The sequence below is a fragment of the Brassica oleracea genome, chromosome C8 (genome assembly GCF_000695525.1).
Source record: "Brassica oleracea var. oleracea cultivar TO1000 chromosome C8, BOL, whole genome shotgun sequence".
Taxonomy (NCBI): Eukaryota; Viridiplantae; Streptophyta; class Magnoliopsida; order Brassicales; family Brassicaceae; genus Brassica; species Brassica oleracea.
In genome coordinates, this window is record NC_027755.1 from 35,326,785 (window position 1) to 35,343,094 (window position 16,310).

Sequence of the window (16,310 nt, forward strand, 5' to 3'; positions counted from 1 at the left end):
TATGTCCAAAAACGCATCGATCGATCACTAGTTCGTCGGAATTTCCTCGGAATATTCCGACGGATTGATGTTTCCTCGGAATTCCGTCGGTATATTCCGAGGAAATTCCGAGGATTTCATTTTCCGTCGGAATGTCTGTCAGAATACCGCTGTTTTCTTGTAGTGTATGAAACCTAATATCCCAACAAACTTTTTTATTTATAAAACCTAATATCCCTAAACTTAATCAATCAAATTCTTTACAGTCAAAAACTCATCTTATCTATTAACTGGTCAATATACGGGTCTGGGTATTTGTGATACTGCAGATAAATTGAAAGCTAGGACCAGGAGCAAAGTGGTGGTGAAAACTTTGCCACGAAATGGAATTCAAAAATTTGGCCAAGGAAAATTCTGTCTTTTAGTCTAAAAGAGGTTCGCTACAGGTAGCTTTGCTTACAAGAAGACAACAAGAACAGTCTAGAGATAGTAAATAAAAACATAACCAAGAGTCGATGGTAAGTTTTGTCACAAGTAGAGGGAGCATCCTACTCCAGTCTTGGCTTCTTGGGGTCATTCTCGGCAACTCCAAGGCTATCTGCTTGGTGGTGTTTTGGCCTGCACATGATGAACTGGCTCTTGCTACAATAAGAGTAATGAATCCTAGCTTGGAAGTCTTTTGTGAGGTTTTCAACAGGATCCTTGACTTGGAAAGTTAGAGAAACATGATCCCAATAGACCCGTGAAAATTGGCATAAAGAGGCTTGACAAGTTCATATGCTGTCTTGTTTTCCTGATTGTAGTGACCAATTGATTTCTCACAGAGCCTGTTGAGTAGATCAAGATTGGTTTCAGGCTCCTCGACAAATTCATCATCATCGAACTCAACAGGATGGTAATTGTAAAGGCAGCGGGCCTTGGTCCAATCAGCATCGAAGCCCTCGCTGGCTTGGATCTGTCCATTAATCAAGTCACATTCTTGCTTAGGTGTGAGCTGAAGCGCCTTATTTTTCTCGTTCTCAATGACATGATTCGGTCTCACCCAGTCAGGCTCATCAGGTGTATGCAGCAAAAATACATCTTCCAGATACCAACACCAAGCATCACATTTTTCACCCATCAACGCTCCTTCCATACGCACCATCGCTCCTCATGAAACACTAATCTTTGGTCATGCGTTCTCTCCAATTAGGGGCTGCCTAACCTTAATTTTTGGGCCCAAGGAAAATTCTTATCCAAGACACTTTCTGACTATAAATTTTTTTGGTTTATTCCACCAATGCAGCCAAACCAATTTCCAATGGGAAATTGCCTTTTATTTAATACATACAAAATACAAATTCACTATCTAGCCAGAAACATTTTCTCATTTTTCTTCGTATTTCTCTCTAACTTTTCATTAAAAATTTTATCACCCATTTTTGGCTATTTGGAAAATAAGCCTATTTTCAATTAGTACATACCAAAAATGTACAAAAGCATCGCGCAAGATATCGACTAGATGGAAAAAATAAACTTGTATCTACATATGTAGAAAGAGTGTATATTGATTTTTTTCTTAACACAAGAAGATTAGAGTAACATATAAACATAGATTTGTACAAGAATGAATATAAAGCCGGTGAGCTTGCTAAATCCCAGAAACTAAGAGCAGCATTATCGCACAAAAAAATGGGGTGCTTAGCCCTATGGACCCCACAAAAATGGCAAGCAACGATGCTTTCAGCTGCAAAATAAGCGCTGCGTTTTGTTTGTTGCTTCTACTATTTGCGGGCTCCACCGACACGTGGCGGCCCAACGATTGGTTCTTTTTTAATTTTTTTTTAATCAGATAAAAAAAAAACTAAGAAAATAAAAAATAAGCACCCCTAATGAGATGCTGAGATAAAGATGTTCTAAGCCACAAGATAATTTTTAATGATTTTAACAAATGATCCAAACAAAATTTATTATATTCAATATTTATTGATAAACTTCAACATCAAACACAAAAAACCGATGAATAGGATACTTTATATTTATAATCATATCATGCTCCATATAGACATGAAAATATAAAAGATAATGGTGAATCCACCAACATTTTTTGTTCAAGCATTTGATAGGCAGATTTTTGAATCACATGTCTAACCCATTTGTCCAATGACGTGAAAGAAACAGTTCGATTAAGATTAACTACTTTGACTGAAATTGTGTACTTAATAAGCATAACAAATAAAATTAAAGCATATTTCATAAGACTAAAATATATGTAATTCACAAAATTGTGAAATGTGATATTACGTTTTCTTGGGTATATCCTTAATTATCCAAAATTTTAAGTATGGATAATTTAAAATTATTTAAAATTTGTAAAATTTCCTCAAAATTTATTAAAATAATTCAAATTCGGAAGAGATGTTATATCCTAGAGTTGATCTTTTACACAAACTTGGTTAATATAGCGGCAGAAAAAAAGATGAATTTTTTTACAAAGATCACTAAATATAAGCATGAGAACCTGAAAATCTTCATTTGCTTTTAAAGGAAGTGTTGCCCCTTGTGTATTTCTCATGAACACCCATGTTTGTTTCACAAAAATATTAAAGCAATCGTTTGATCATTATCTTTGCAATCTTGTTATGAGGAATCCACACAACATTCACTTCAGTGAATGGAGAAGATCTAGTATGATAAACATGATGGTCTAATGTCACGAGTTAATTATTTTGCTCTGCAACAAGGACTTGTATCAACTTCAAGTATAGGGTATATCCATTCGTTAGGTATCACTGTTGTAGGACAACATTTCCATGATGAAATGTAGAGATAGTTTTTTCTGCAATATCTTAATCACTTATCTTATGTTCACATAACATCATCGTTGATGTGATTCCGAACATCGCATAATTATATTCACTAACATTTTTGTAGTAGAACCTGAGATGGATCCACTCGTATTTGGCTTTCAGTAAGATCACATATTTTTGGTGATCAAATCACTCATCTAAATATTTCCAAAGATCTGAATGATCTTTTTCGTAATATATTCATATTAAAACCATCATGTATGTGGTGTCATAAAAATATCATGGTTTTGTCTTTTTCTCATTTGATACTACTTTCAATTTATATGGTTTCTAAAAACATGTTTTCTTTTATGTGTATCTTTGCATTTATTGCCAATGTCATATAATTATTATCTGTGATACCAAGTGCAATTATTATATGGTTTCTAAAATAGTGATATAAGAAATATAATAAAGATATAATTTTAATGCATTTGAAATTATAGCTATATTCATAAAATAGTAATATAATAAATAAAATAAATACATAATTTAAATGAATAAATTAAAAGCATAATTTAAATGCATGAATTAAAAGATGTAGTTTAAATAGTATCGGAGGCAGTCCATACCATATGATCGAGGAGACATAGTCTACCACCATATTGATCAGTTAATAATTTACGGAGACAAAACCTTCCAAATGATCTGAGAAAACATAGTCTATCATATTGATCATTTAATAATTTACAGGGGTCAAGCCTTTCATATGATCATAGGATATGTAGTTACCATACTGATCATTTTATATTCACATAGGCAAAATTTACTGTATGATTCTTTGATCGTAAGTGCATAGTTTACCATGACGATCAATTAGGAAAAGCAACACCTATCATCGTAAGATAATAAATGGAGAAGGCAATATCTATCATTTCAAAACAGTAATAAATTTAAAATAATTAAAATATATTGAAATTAAACCTTCGCTGGTATGAAATCATTTGTGCTTATAACATGTTGAATATTCGATAAGGTATATACAATGTAACTTTATTTATATTATATTAATATATTTTGTTAAAGAGAAAGAAAGAACACGTGAATGAAAATAAAATAAAAAGTTTTACTAGATTTTAATGCGCGCTTAGCGCGGGATACTTTTTCGGTTGGTATACTTACTCAATAAAATTATACGTTTGTTCAAAGTGTGTGACAAAATTTCGATTAAACATTTTATCTTTGATGTTCATAATTAAGAGTTTATATATTTTGACGTATCTTATTATAAATATATAACTTTATAAAGAAGTATTTATGTTTTAAACCCAGATTCTGGTATGCGATGTGTTCGAGCTTTGATATTTGTAATTGCGAGTTTATACATTTCGTTCGACCTTTGATATTTGTAATTGTGATATTAATTTTTAAACTTGTAAACAATATGCTATTTCAAATTGGCATATTTTTATCTTTATAGAAGTTGAATGTAAAATATTAATACATTATTTGTATAATTTTTTGGTTTTTCAATAGTAAGTATAAATTACATATCAGATATAACCTAATATATTTGGGCTTGAAAAAAACAATATAAATAAATATCGAGTTGGGTTTGATTTGCTAAATAGTGGGCTTTACTTCTTTAGTCAAAATTAGTAAAAACTTTGGCCCCATGCCCATCTATATAAACTCAACCGAGAAAGCTATGTTGCCTATCGGTCTTCTTCCAGAATACTCTTCGGACGTTTTTTTGGTTCTCTAGGTAAAAATCGTGATTAGGTTCTTAGCCACCATGAACTCAGAAATTCTCAGATTATTCTTGCGTACCAAATCCAATATGTTATTTGTTTAAGGTGATAAAATCAGACATTTTTTGTTTGTCCGATTCTGATCCGAAAATTTATTAATTTATCTCCGAAAAGACAAACGAAGATCTGGAGATCCATTACATAACTACTCGGATATATTACTGGTAAATCAACTTTTTCTTCTTAATTCTTCTTATAACATTATCTACTAATTATAAATCGAGATCTAACTATTGTGTTTTTCCAGAAATGTCTAGCATGTCAAATCAGATATGTTATGTTGTTCATGGTGTTCTTCATCTGATTTTAGAGTTGTACGGAATAAAATCAGAAGCTATAAACTTTGTCAAAACCATCCAAGGTTAGTACTCGAGATAAATATTTGTTTAAAAAATAATAATTTATATTCTGTTGAGAAATTTGAGTTTCTTATAAAAATTTGGATAATATAAGATTGCTGTAATAAAGATTACAACAATTTGAGTTTCTTGTACGCTTATAAAGTTTGTATTTTAATTTGACAAGTTCCAAAAAATGAATCGAGGGATTCATTTTTAGGATGGAACATCTATGTAATACAGATAGGAGGTCATCCTAGTACCAAAAGTAAGTGATTTAATATAATGTTTCATAAATTTTAGGATTATTTTAATGGATGAGTTAAGACGTATACATTCATTTGTTGTTTGCAGTTTCATGGTTCATATTAAATAAGGAGCAAGCATATTGTGATTCTGACTCTACAAATATCAGAGACGGGTCAAATATTAGTGAAGATAAGTTTTATATACAATGTCCTATTCACAATATACAATCCAATTTTATTATAATTAATATTAGAATATTTCAACTGTTATTTGATATTTGATATTGCTTTTGCAGAATAAAAGACCCACTACGTCTCAAACCTGCAAAACAGTACGGGATAACAGCCATGGCAGCATACATTTGCAGAACATAAAGTAAGTTTCACATTACAATTCATCAGACGTTCTTTGTTTGTTTCTGAGGCTTCACATCCTCATCGACAATCTGTCTTACTTATCCTTAAGGTGAAATATAATAATTGTTTAACGAATTGAACTTTTCCAAAAGTTCAAATACTCTTATTACAGAAAATGAAACACACGAAAACTGTCTAAAACCAAATAAAATTGAAATGAACAGCAAACAAATATAACTTAGTCTTGATAACAAAATGGCATATAAGAGATTTTGGAATATCTCTTTAAAACAATATTCTTTGTCTTTTTCTGAGGTTTGCCTTCCTCATCAACAATCAATATTTTCAGACCTTTCTTCGATGTGATTTTAGAAATAACAAATAAAGCTGTCCATGTGAAAAAAATTGGTCTTAGGTAAGAATAAACCGAATTTAGATAGAGATTGACCATAACTTTTGTTGATGGGGATGGCAAATGCCACAACAAGAGGTAACTGTCTTCTCCTCATTTTGAATGGTCACATAGTGTCAGGTGGAGCTATTAACACTGGTGGAATGTAGACGGTCTTACCAGCCTGACGTCATGTGATAATCCTTGCTCCCACCATGAAATCAAACCATTCAGTGATATGTAGTCTAGTTCCATTCGCTAAACATGCTACATTATCAATGTTTCTTAGCAGCATAACTGGATAGCGCCAATCTTCAGACAAATCTTGTGGTTTGGAAGCCCAATAGGCTTTGATATTGTTCAATAAATCGGGAGTAAGAGCTTGATCATTAATTTAACCTTCATCAGAAGGGTCTATAGTGTATGAACTTAGATAAATCATCTCCTCTCCTCCACAAACAAACCAAACGGATCAAACACAATTATGTTCTCTGGTTAAAACATCATATACCTTAACGACCGGTCAAATGAATTGATCCGTTTAGTTCCTTTTTAAAATAAAAAAGGTAAACTAACCATCAAGTTTATCCAACATATGCTGATTGATCATGTTGACATCCTCATTGGTTGGACATAGAATTGCTCTTTCTTGAAAAAATATTCGGATCTTTGTTTTGTTGATGAGAAATAACATCTCCACATATTTTTTTGCTTAGACTCTATAGCATATTCCGCATCAGTAATAAGAAATTCCTTTGGAATGTTGATTACAGCATCACCATCATTTTCACCACCAAGATTTATATCTCCAACCACCAAGATTTATATCTCCAACGTTTAGTATCCACTTAGAAAAATCTTTAAGTTCTAGTCAAATTATTTGTCAGTAGCCTCATATTCGTCGTTAGCTTTAGGATTTTGCAATGTTTCCAAAGATACAATCTCAGTCTTTCAACACCATGAATTACTGGTCCTATCCATAACAGTATTATATAAATTAGGCACATACATCATTCTTATAAAAAAAAAGAAATGAATGTAACATGCCATGGTTGACGCTTCGTCTTATTCCTTAAAAGGATCTGTCGCAACCACATTATACACCATTTATGAATATAATTCATCATCGTCCATCAAAACATATTATGCAAATTCACCACCATAATCTGATTTACAGTATACATTATGCAACTTTCTTAAATAAATTTTACCACATTGTATATTAAATACTATATAAAACAATTCACATTGGGCTTAAACGGTTCACATTATATTTTAAAGTCAAGCTTCTCTTCTTTAGGTTCGTACAACTCAATAGAGTTGTTATCACCATGGAACCTAAATGATTAAAAAAACTGATGAATCAATTATTACATAATTAAATAAAACATTAAACATTTCATATTTGGTGTGCTTGGATTTGTTTCGGTGCATGATAGCTTCTTTGATTCCTAGGACCTAGGTTGTTCAACACCAATATTTTAAATAAATAAAAAAATATATTGAAATTAAAATTTTGTTTACTAGAAATCAAAATAATGCTTACTCATTATAGATTATGAGAGTCGCTATTTCTTTTTATTTTTCCTCTTTTTCTTATTTTTTTTGTTATTTTTCACATTGTTTTTTTTTTTTTCATTTACTCCAGACGTTACTAGTCATACACATAATTAAATATAATTAATTTTGTTTTCCACTATTGGTAATTTCACCTGTCAGAGCATTTTTAACCGGAAACACTATTTTAGTGTTAAAATTACGCAATTTCAGCATGAATACAGTAATGTGATTCGATGGCATGCAACACACTATCCCCATATACGATTTGATTGAAATGACACACTGTAAATTTACATTTTTTTAAACAATAAATTCAAGTAAATCTCATTCAAGTTTATTTTACAATTTACAGATAATTATCAGCAGTAGATTCACTTTACCTACCACATCTAATTTGTTTCTGTATTTCATAAGTCCAATCTTGAGTATGGATAGGAACATATCATAAATCAAATCAAATCAAATCAAATTTAGAAAAGTAAATATACATTATATAAAAAGAGATATGCTATTAGATTTCATTTTTTATAAAATATTCTCTTTCCTAGTATTTGGAGATATATCAAGAAGCCAATTTAAGAAACAAATATTCAAAAGAAATACAAAACGAATATACAGTTGCCATTTGTTAATATCTTATCCTAATTAGAGATTTTATTCTCATTTCTTCTTCTAGCGTCTTTTCAATTTCGTTTCGAAAACGAAAAAGACGCTCCAAAAAAATATTTCAAAAGGCGCCTTTCCGAATTTCGCCTCCTCTCTCTCTACTTATAATCTCTCTCTCTCTCTCGCTTACTTTCAACATCATCATCGGATCTCGAAAACATCACTTCTCTCTCTCTATCGATATGGATCGCGGTGAAATTCAACTCCCTTGCGACGCCGATGACGTATGCATGCGATGCAAATCCAAAATCCCGTCGGAAGAGTGCCTCACGTGCAGCACGTGCGTCACCCCGTGGCACGTGTCGTGCCTCCGATCCCCTCCCGCGACCCTCGCCTCCACCCAGTCGTGGGAGTGTCCCGACTGCTCCGGCGACGTCGATCCCGCTCCTGCTCCTGCTTCCGGCTTAAACCCTAGCAACTCGAGCCTAGTGGCGGCGATCCGCGCGATCGAGGCGGACGCGTCTCTGAACGAGGCGCAGAAAGCCAAGAAGAGGCAGCAGCTGGTGAGCGGCAAAGCCGTTGAGGAGGAGGAGAAAGAGGAACAACAGTCAGATGACTTTCTGGTTTCCCTTCGGAAGAACGTCAGCTGCTCTATATGCCTCCACCTTCCTGAGAGGCCCGTCACCGTAAGGATCAAACTCCGTCTTATTCAATTGACTATTAGTTAATGTTAAATTTATCCATTGCATGTAACTGACTATGGCTAATGTTAAATTTTATATGTGTTTACCGTTACTAGCGATTGTGTGAAACACTATCACTAACCGCTTTTCTTGTGAACGGATACTTGCAGACGCCGTGCGGCCACAATTTCTGCCTCAAGTGTTTTCAGAAATGGGTTGCTGGCAAGAGGAAGCCTACATGCGGGACGTGTCGAGCTTCGATACCTAAGAAGATGAAGGACAATCCAAGAATCAACTCTGTTCTCGTCTCTGCCATCCGTCTTGCCATGGTTTCCAAATCGACTACTGTGTCAACTGCGAAAACTTACCAGTTCATTAGGAATGTGGACCGGCCTGAGAAGGCGTTCACCACCGAGAGGGCTAAGAAGACCGGGAAGGCTAATGCTTGCAGTGGGAGGATTTATGTGACTGTACCGTCTGATCATTTTGGTCCTATTCTGGCGGGGAATGATCCGGACAGGAACCAAGGTGTTTTGGTTGGGGAGTCTTGGGAGGACAGGCAGGAGTGCCGGCAGTGGGGAGCTCACTTCCCGCATGTTGCTGGGATTGGTGGGCAGTCGAGTTATGGAGCTCAGTCTGTGGCGCTCTCTGGAGGTTACAAGGATGACGAGGATCATGGTGAATGGTTTCTCTACACTGGAAGGTTTTGCTTTGATTAAGCCCTTTTCTTTATTTTGTGTATCTGTCACTGCTGTTATATGTTATGTTGTGAATGTGTATTGCAGTGGAGGAAGAGATCTGACGGGGAACAAGAGAACCAATAAAGATCAGGCGTTTGATCAGCAGTTTACAAAGTCAAATGCAGCTCTGAGGATCAGTTGCAAAATGGGATATCCTGTGAGAGTTGTCAGGTTTAGTCCTTTCTTACTTTCTGCAGTCTTTCGTTTTTTAGTGATACTATGTGCAGATAGTTGTCTTAGTGCTTCGGTTTCTTACAAATGATCAGGTCTCACAAGGAGAAGCGTTCTGCTTATGCCCCTGCGGAGAAAAGTGTGAGGTATGATGGAGTTTACAGGATTGAGAAGTGCTGGAGAAAAGTTGGAATACAGGTTTGGTTATTATGGGCTAAGAATCCTAATTGTTCACTTTTATTCAGAGTTTGATTTTATTTTTTTCTGACGTACTCTGCCCTGTGTTTTCTATAGGGCAAGAGGGTCTGCCGTTACCTTTTTGTCAGAGTTGACAACGAACCAGCTCCATGGACCAGGTTTGATCTATTTCTTGTTGTTAAACCTCCCTTTTTTTGTATTTTCTAGTTATGCTCTCAACATTGAGTTATACTGCAGTGATGAGCATGGTGATCGTCCAAGACCTTTGCCTTCTATCCCAGAGCTCAAGAAGGCCACCGATATGTTTGTGAGAACGGAAAGCCCATCATGGGATTTTGATGTAAGCACAGCACATCCTCTCTTTTCTTTCTTGTAAAAAACAGCGATGGTAACAGTTGTGAGTGTGTATAACACTGATGATCTGATACATTTACTTGTATCAGGAATCTGATGGTCGTTGGAAGTGGATGAAGTCTCCACCTGCTAGCAGAAAGGCGATTGCTGCTTTGGATCCTGCAGCGAGGAAAGCCATGAAAGGGGGAGGAAACAAAAGGGACAAATTTCTCAAAGGTCTGTGCAGCTCATTCCTTTGCTGTTGACGTTAGATAGGAGGCTCACATCTGAACTGTCTTGTCTGTTTTTTCTTACTTGGTTTGACTCAGAATTTGGCTGCCAAATCTGTCGGAAAGTGATGAGCTCCCCTGTGACAACGCCCTGCGCTCACAACTTCTGCAAGGAATGCTTAACTGGGAAATTTGCTGGGATAACTCAAGTGAGGCAGAGAAGCAGAGGTGGGCGCACTCTACGTGCACAGAAGAACGTCATGAAATGCCCTTGCTGCCCAAATGACATTTCTGACTTCCTGCAGAACCCACAGGTCAGTAACGTATTCTCTTCTTCGTCCATTGCTTATGTGTAGTGAAGCAATGTCCTTACATATATATGAACTGGATGAAGTTAGTTAAGTGGTAAACTTAAGAATAAAACTGTCTGTACTTGATTCCTTAGGTAGCACATCATATGATGAAAGGATTAAGTCAATTGGCATGATAGTGTGTACATAATACGAAACTTGTAAATCGAAGCTGCTGGTTAAGAAAGGTGGAATGTGTTTGATGATGACCACATTCTAGTTAAACAAATTTGTTGTATATTCCAATGTAATTAAATTGCTTGTGCTAACTTAAAATGTATGTGATAAAACAGGTGAATAGGGAATTGATGGATGTGATAGAGGAGGTGAAGAAGAAGAAAGAGTTGGAGGAGCGACAAGATGAAGGAAACTCTGAAAATTCCGCTGAAGGTGAAAACACAGGATCTGAAGAAGAAGAAGAAGAAGAAGAAGAAGAAGAAGAAGAAGAAGAGGAAGAGGAGGAAGAAGAAGAATCCGACGTTCATGTGTCTGAAGATGAGCCAGCAGCCAAGAAGATCAAACTCTCAGCTTAAATTATGAATTTTCTTTTGATGTTATAATGCTTTCGGTGGTACTTATTGCAAACTTATTTTATTTTGGTATTCATTTTGAAACAGATGTGACTTTAGCTAAATATTATTCTATATATAAGTTATGGTTTGAGTAGTCTGTTTAGGGACAAGTGTTTCTCGAGAGACATATCTCTTCATCATAGATTCAGTTAAAGAACAAAATTGCAGAGTTCTGCTCTGAGATCAAAACTGTTCGTGATCGAGGCTACACTGAGAATAACGTGGAGGTATATAGATTCATGACTCGTTCGTTTTCTTTTTGACCTTTGCTTTGTAAAACGTTCAGTTTTCTTCATAAGTATCTACCAAAGGAATGGACTTTCACTTGTAATAAAGTTATGAACACGTCCCACATCGGTAATGATCGAAGGCGAAGGTGGCTAAATAGGTACTTGGACTGAAGACTAACTCTATAGAGGGAGTCATTTAACTCACCTGTTGGTTGACTTTTTATATTATTCCAATATTTTTTGTTATGTTTTCTGATAATAAATTTACATAAATATAACAATCATCTCTGTATACCGATAATAGACTTATGACGATCATCCCTTTCTCTGATGATAAGGAAAGCTTCATGGCGCTCCAACCTATACAAAAGAGTTTGTATTATGTAACAACTGAAGAAACAAGAACCAATGGAAAGTGTTTGACCACTAATCTAAGTATTTTGCTCTCTTTGCAGTCTTCTTAGCGACAAGCGTTTGTCAAGACATATCTCATCACCACCCACTCTGACTGTTATTTGAGATCGTTCGTAACTGAGCACTGACTCGGTCGCTTGAGATCGTTCGTTTTCTTTCCGACGTTGCTTTGTAAAACCTCCGTTTTTCTTCATACGTGGGCCTCTCTATACCAAAGTAATGGACTTTTACTTTTGTTCTTGTAAAAAAAGGGGCATTATGGTTATTGCCCCATCCCACATCGGTAGTAATCGACAATATCACCTGGTATATATTAGGTACCAATCAATCAAGACATTGTCAACTGGTGGTGAGACAGAAGTTCATGTTTACTGATATGGTGAAGTGTCTGAATAGGTTCTCTTCGGATAACTCAAGATTAACTCCATAAAGGGTGATGTGAGCTAACAGAACTCATTACAGGTTGATTTTTTTAATTATTTCAATATGTTTTTATGCTAAATTTTTATAAATAACCATTGACATCTCTGTTTAATCATTCACACTATACCGACAATTAGATTTTGTGGCGATCACCCCTTTCTCTGATGATATGAGGATAGCTCCAACCTATGCAAGGATTTTAAGTTTTTAACTGCTGAAGAAACAAGAATCGATGTGTGAAGAAGCCTTTTTAAAAATCTAAAACAATTCAATGCAAAGATGGTCCCTTTGTCAAGAACGTGCTCTCTTGTTTAGTAGTATAAATATTTTTTGAGTAAAACTGTAGATGAAGAAGATGAAGCTTTGTTTAGTGAAATTTCATTTCATTCTTTCTTTTTTATCTATAAGCGATTACAAGAATAAGCTTTATATAGAGATTTGGGTGAAGCCCTAAACCCTAATGTTCTCAGACAGCTGTAGACAATCTTGGTCGTTCAACATATCAAGGGCTGAGAACTTGTTGTACAAACTCAAGCCATTAACGCTTCTGCTTTCTTGCGTCATCTTCGGTCCTTTTATTTTGTATGCTTCTTCTCCTTTTGAATAGATCCGTTGCGCGGGCAAATTGATGGCGAGAGGGCTTTCCTCTCGTTTGGGCTTCATCTCTTCTTGGCCCACTTTGCCTTTACCTTTCTGATCTGTCCCCAAAACTGCATCGTTTCGGAGACTCTGATTAGTAAGCAGGAGTTTCGACTGCATCGTCTCTTTTATCAGACTGAATCAAAAAAAAGCAACTCTTGTGATAGGTAGGATTTGCGGTGAGGTGAACAGATGATAGATTGTCACAGTAGAGCTCAGGTGTGACTAGTAACGGGACTCCAATTTCTCGCATAACTGAACAAATCCAGTTAAGTTCCGATGTTGTTTCAGATAGAGATCGATACTCTGCTTCGGTAGAGCTTCTTGACACTGTAGGTTGTTTCTTAGATGACCAAGAGATTATGTTGCTTCCCAGAAAGGTGCAGAATCCTCCTGTGAACCTTCGTGTGTGCGGACAACCCGCCCAGTCACTGTCGCTGTAGGCTCTGAGAGTAAAGTCAGTATCCTGAGCAAAGTTGATTCCGTAGGCAATGGTTCCCTTGATGTATCTCAGAATGCGCTTCAGTAACCGATAGTCTGAGATAGATGGAGCATGCATTTTCTGGCATATGTAGTACACTGAAAACTGCAAGTCTGGTCTTGTTAAAGTGAGATACTGGAGCTTCCCTGCTAAGCTCCTGAAGTAGCTTGGGCTTGTGAACAGTTTGTCTTGATCAGGAACTTTGTTGAGTTTAATCGGGAGTGGCGTGTTGATGTCGGAGCAGTCGCTGAGTCCAGCAGATGCTAGCAGTTCGAGTGCGTATCTCTCCTGCGACAGAAACAATCCTGAATCGTGAAAATTTGCATGAATCCCCATAACGTATTCCATTTGCCCAAGGTTCTTCATTCTGAACTGATTGCTGATATCAGTTAAGAACTTTTGTTGAGTCTCTGAAGCATTTCCGGTGATTAGCATGTCATCGACATACAAGAGTAGTATGATCACATTCTTTCCCTTTGAGTAGAAGAATAGAGATTGATCTTTCACACTACATTTGAATCCAAACTCCAAGAGGAAGGAACTAAATTTATCAAACCATGCGCGAGGGCTCTGTTTGAGACCATATAGTGACTTATGTAATAAGCAAACATGATCTGGTTTCGTCTTATCCACAAATCATGTAGGCTGCCTCATGTAGACCTCTTTTGTTAGGTCACCATGCAAGAATGCATTGGCCACATCCATCTGTTTTATACTTCACATCATAACAGTGGCAGTATGTGGAATCATTCTCACTGTCGCGGTTCTCACCACTGGATTGTATGTTTCCCAGTAGTCAATACCTTCCTCTTGGCCACATCCTTGTGCTACCAGCCTTGATCTCAGCTTCTTGACAGTACCATCAGACCCCAACTTGATTCGATAAAGCTATTTATTACCCAGAACATGCACGTCTGGAGTCTTTTGAACCAGAGACCATGTGCTAGTCTCAATGCAGTTGTCATACTCTTCGTTCATTGATGCAGTCCATCCGGGGTGTTGCAGCGCCTCTGCCACTGAGTTTGGTTCTTTCAGAGTTGTATGTTCTGTTAAGAGAGCATACTTTGGGTTGGGCTTGATTATCCCTGACTTAGATCGAGTCACCATGTTGTGTCTGACTGGTGCTTGTTATGTCTCTTGACTACTTCTACCGCTACTTGCTTCCCTTACTGACGATGTTTGTTCAGTATGATTGTGAGAGCTCCTTGACGTTTCAGGCGAAGCTGACATTGTTGTACTTGAAGAAGGAGCTGTTTCACTTAACTGTCGTGGTGGTTGAATTCTCAGGCGACACTGCAGTGGTGAAGAGTTGCTGAAATCACTGAGGGTATTTGTTGTTCTGTCTGATTCTGAGGACCCGCTTGAGCTTGTTGAGCTTGTTACCTCTGTTATTATAGGAGGTAGACTTCTGAACCAAGCTGACATAAGGGTTGTGTGAGCAGGAGGCAGTAGATGTATGTACTCATTCGAGAAGGGAAAGCTTTGTTCATCAAATGTTACATGTCTGCTGATGTACACTCTCCCAGTTGTCGGAAGCAGACATCTGTAGCCTTTGAATTTGTCACTGTACCCCATAAACACACACTTGAGTGCCCTAGGGTCAAATTTGTTCTTTGCGTAGTCTCTCAAGGTTGGAAAACATGCGCATCCAAACACTTTCAGAAGAGAATACTGAGGAGCTCGCTTGTTTAGAGTCTGATATGGACTTATAGCTTCAGACAGAGCATTGTAAGGTAGTAGGTTGCTTAGGTAGTTGGCTGTGAAAAAAGCTTCCACCCAGTACTTTTGAGGTACGCAACTTTGGAAAATAAGAGACAATCCCACTTCAGTAATCTGTCTGTGTTTTCTCTCTGCAAGACCATTCTGTTGGGGAGTATGTGGGCATGAGATGAGTTGTTTAATCCCATTTTGTTCCAAATGTTGCAGAAAGGAGGTACTAATGAACTCTCCTCCTCCATCACATTGATTAGATCCAATCTTAGTACAATATTGATTCTGAACAAGCGCTTGGAAGGCAACAAAGACAGACATAAAATCTGATTTCTTCTTTAAAGGAAACAGCCAACTAAATCTAGAGAAGTTGTCTATAAGGATTACATAGTATTGAAACCCTTGGACTGAAGCTACTGGTGCTGGCTCCCATAAGTCGTAGTGAATCCGTTCCAAAGGCCTTGTAGCAACATAGGACGATGCCTCAAAGGGTAGCCTTGTGCTCTTGCCAAGCTTGCACGCAGAACACTGAGACTTGGAGCTTTTATTTATCATAATGATCCTACTTGAAGATAGATGTTGAAGGATAAGATGGTTGGGATGTACTAGCCGTTGGTGCCATACTTCATCACTAGCAGCAACACGTCTGATGGTAAAGAAAGCATGATCAGCTAGACTCCTCAGCTTGTATAACCCGTTACTGATTCTTCCCTGAAGAAGAACCTTCTTGTGTAATACTCCGTCTAAAAAAAAAAAAAAAAAAAAAAAACAAGATTGTGGGATTAACGGTACAGAATCAAGACGAAGATTGGAGGGGATAAAAAGGGTTTGGTCAGCTTCCGGAATCAGAAAGTCAAGCCACATCGCTTAATCACTGTGAGTCACGGTTAATTGTTTGTTAACGTGTTTTTAATGCAGATTCCTGACATCGGAGACGGTTTCCGAGCTAGGATTGTCGGACCGGTCTAGGTGTCAGTTTGTGGATCCGAGGCTTAAGACGATGTCTTGGCTAAGTGGATAGCAAGACTAGCCTAAGCACCCGGATTATTGTGATTGTGTGATTATTATATGTTGTTAT

General features: G+C 36.7%; 3 protein-coding genes and 1 long non-coding RNA gene across 5 annotated transcripts in view; 3 read left to right on the plus strand and 1 right to left on the minus strand.

The window, feature by feature from the left end:
* LOC106310155 (probable S-adenosylmethionine-dependent methyltransferase At5g37970) overlaps nucleotides 1–542 on the plus strand; it is a 4,386-nt gene extending 3,844 nt beyond the window's left edge. Inside the window, exon 4 of the mRNA XM_013747366.1 lies at nucleotides 309–542. The gene's annotated coding sequence lies outside the window, so the exon portion shown is untranslated. The remainder of the gene's footprint in view (nucleotides 1–308) is intronic.
* A 129-nt stretch (nucleotides 543–671) lies between these two features.
* LOC106310156 lies at nucleotides 672–1,551 on the minus strand. The gene has a single exon (XM_013747367.1). It carries the CDS (start codon nucleotides 1,121–1,123, stop codon nucleotides 695–697), a length of 429 nt encoding a protein of 142 aa, XP_013602821.1. The 5' UTR covers nucleotides 1,124–1,551; the 3' UTR covers nucleotides 672–694.
* A 2,931-nt stretch (nucleotides 1,552–4,482) lies between these two features.
* Nucleotides 4,483–7,555, plus strand: LOC106311801. Of its 2 annotated transcripts, XR_001264107.1 has the most exons (5): nucleotides 4,483–4,722; nucleotides 4,806–4,919; nucleotides 5,084–5,164; nucleotides 5,251–5,520; nucleotides 6,028–7,555. It is a non-coding gene; the product is annotated as an uncharacterized LOC106311801 (long non-coding RNA). The 2 variants fall into 2 exon arrangements; XR_001264106.1 differs by having other exon boundaries at nucleotides 5,251–7,555.
* A 692-nt stretch (nucleotides 7,556–8,247) lies between these two features.
* On the plus strand, nucleotides 8,248–11,445 carry LOC106311800 (E3 ubiquitin-protein ligase ORTHRUS 2-like). Its single transcript, XM_013749095.1, has 9 exons — nucleotides 8,248–8,744; nucleotides 8,912–9,444; nucleotides 9,527–9,652; nucleotides 9,748–9,850; nucleotides 9,947–10,008; nucleotides 10,088–10,190; nucleotides 10,294–10,420; nucleotides 10,513–10,727; nucleotides 11,057–11,445. The coding sequence occupies exons 1-9, from the start codon at nucleotides 8,301–8,303 to the stop codon at nucleotides 11,294–11,296; spliced, it is 1,953 nt and encodes a 650-aa protein (XP_013604549.1). The 5' UTR covers nucleotides 8,248–8,300; the 3' UTR covers nucleotides 11,297–11,445.
* The last annotated feature ends 4,865 nt before the right edge of the window (nucleotides 11,446–16,310 follow it).

Bases quoted from the DNA above. Each gene is read 5' to 3' on its own strand.
- LOC106310156 (XM_013747367.1), bottom strand. From the start codon at position 1,123: ATGGTGCGTATGGAAGGAGCGTTGATGGGTGAAAAATGTGATGCTTGG.
- LOC106311800 (XM_013749095.1), top strand. From the start codon at position 8,301: ATGGATCGCGGTGAAATTCAACTCCCTTGCGACGCCGATGACGTATGC. The intron at 10,421-10,512 runs GTCTGTGCAGCT...GGTTTGACTCAG, and splicing joins AAGGGACAAATTTCTCAAAG to AATTTGGCTGCCAAATCTGT. The intron at 10,728-11,056 runs GTCAGTAACGTA...GTGATAAAACAG, and splicing joins ACTTCCTGCAGAACCCACAG to GTGAATAGGGAATTGATGGA.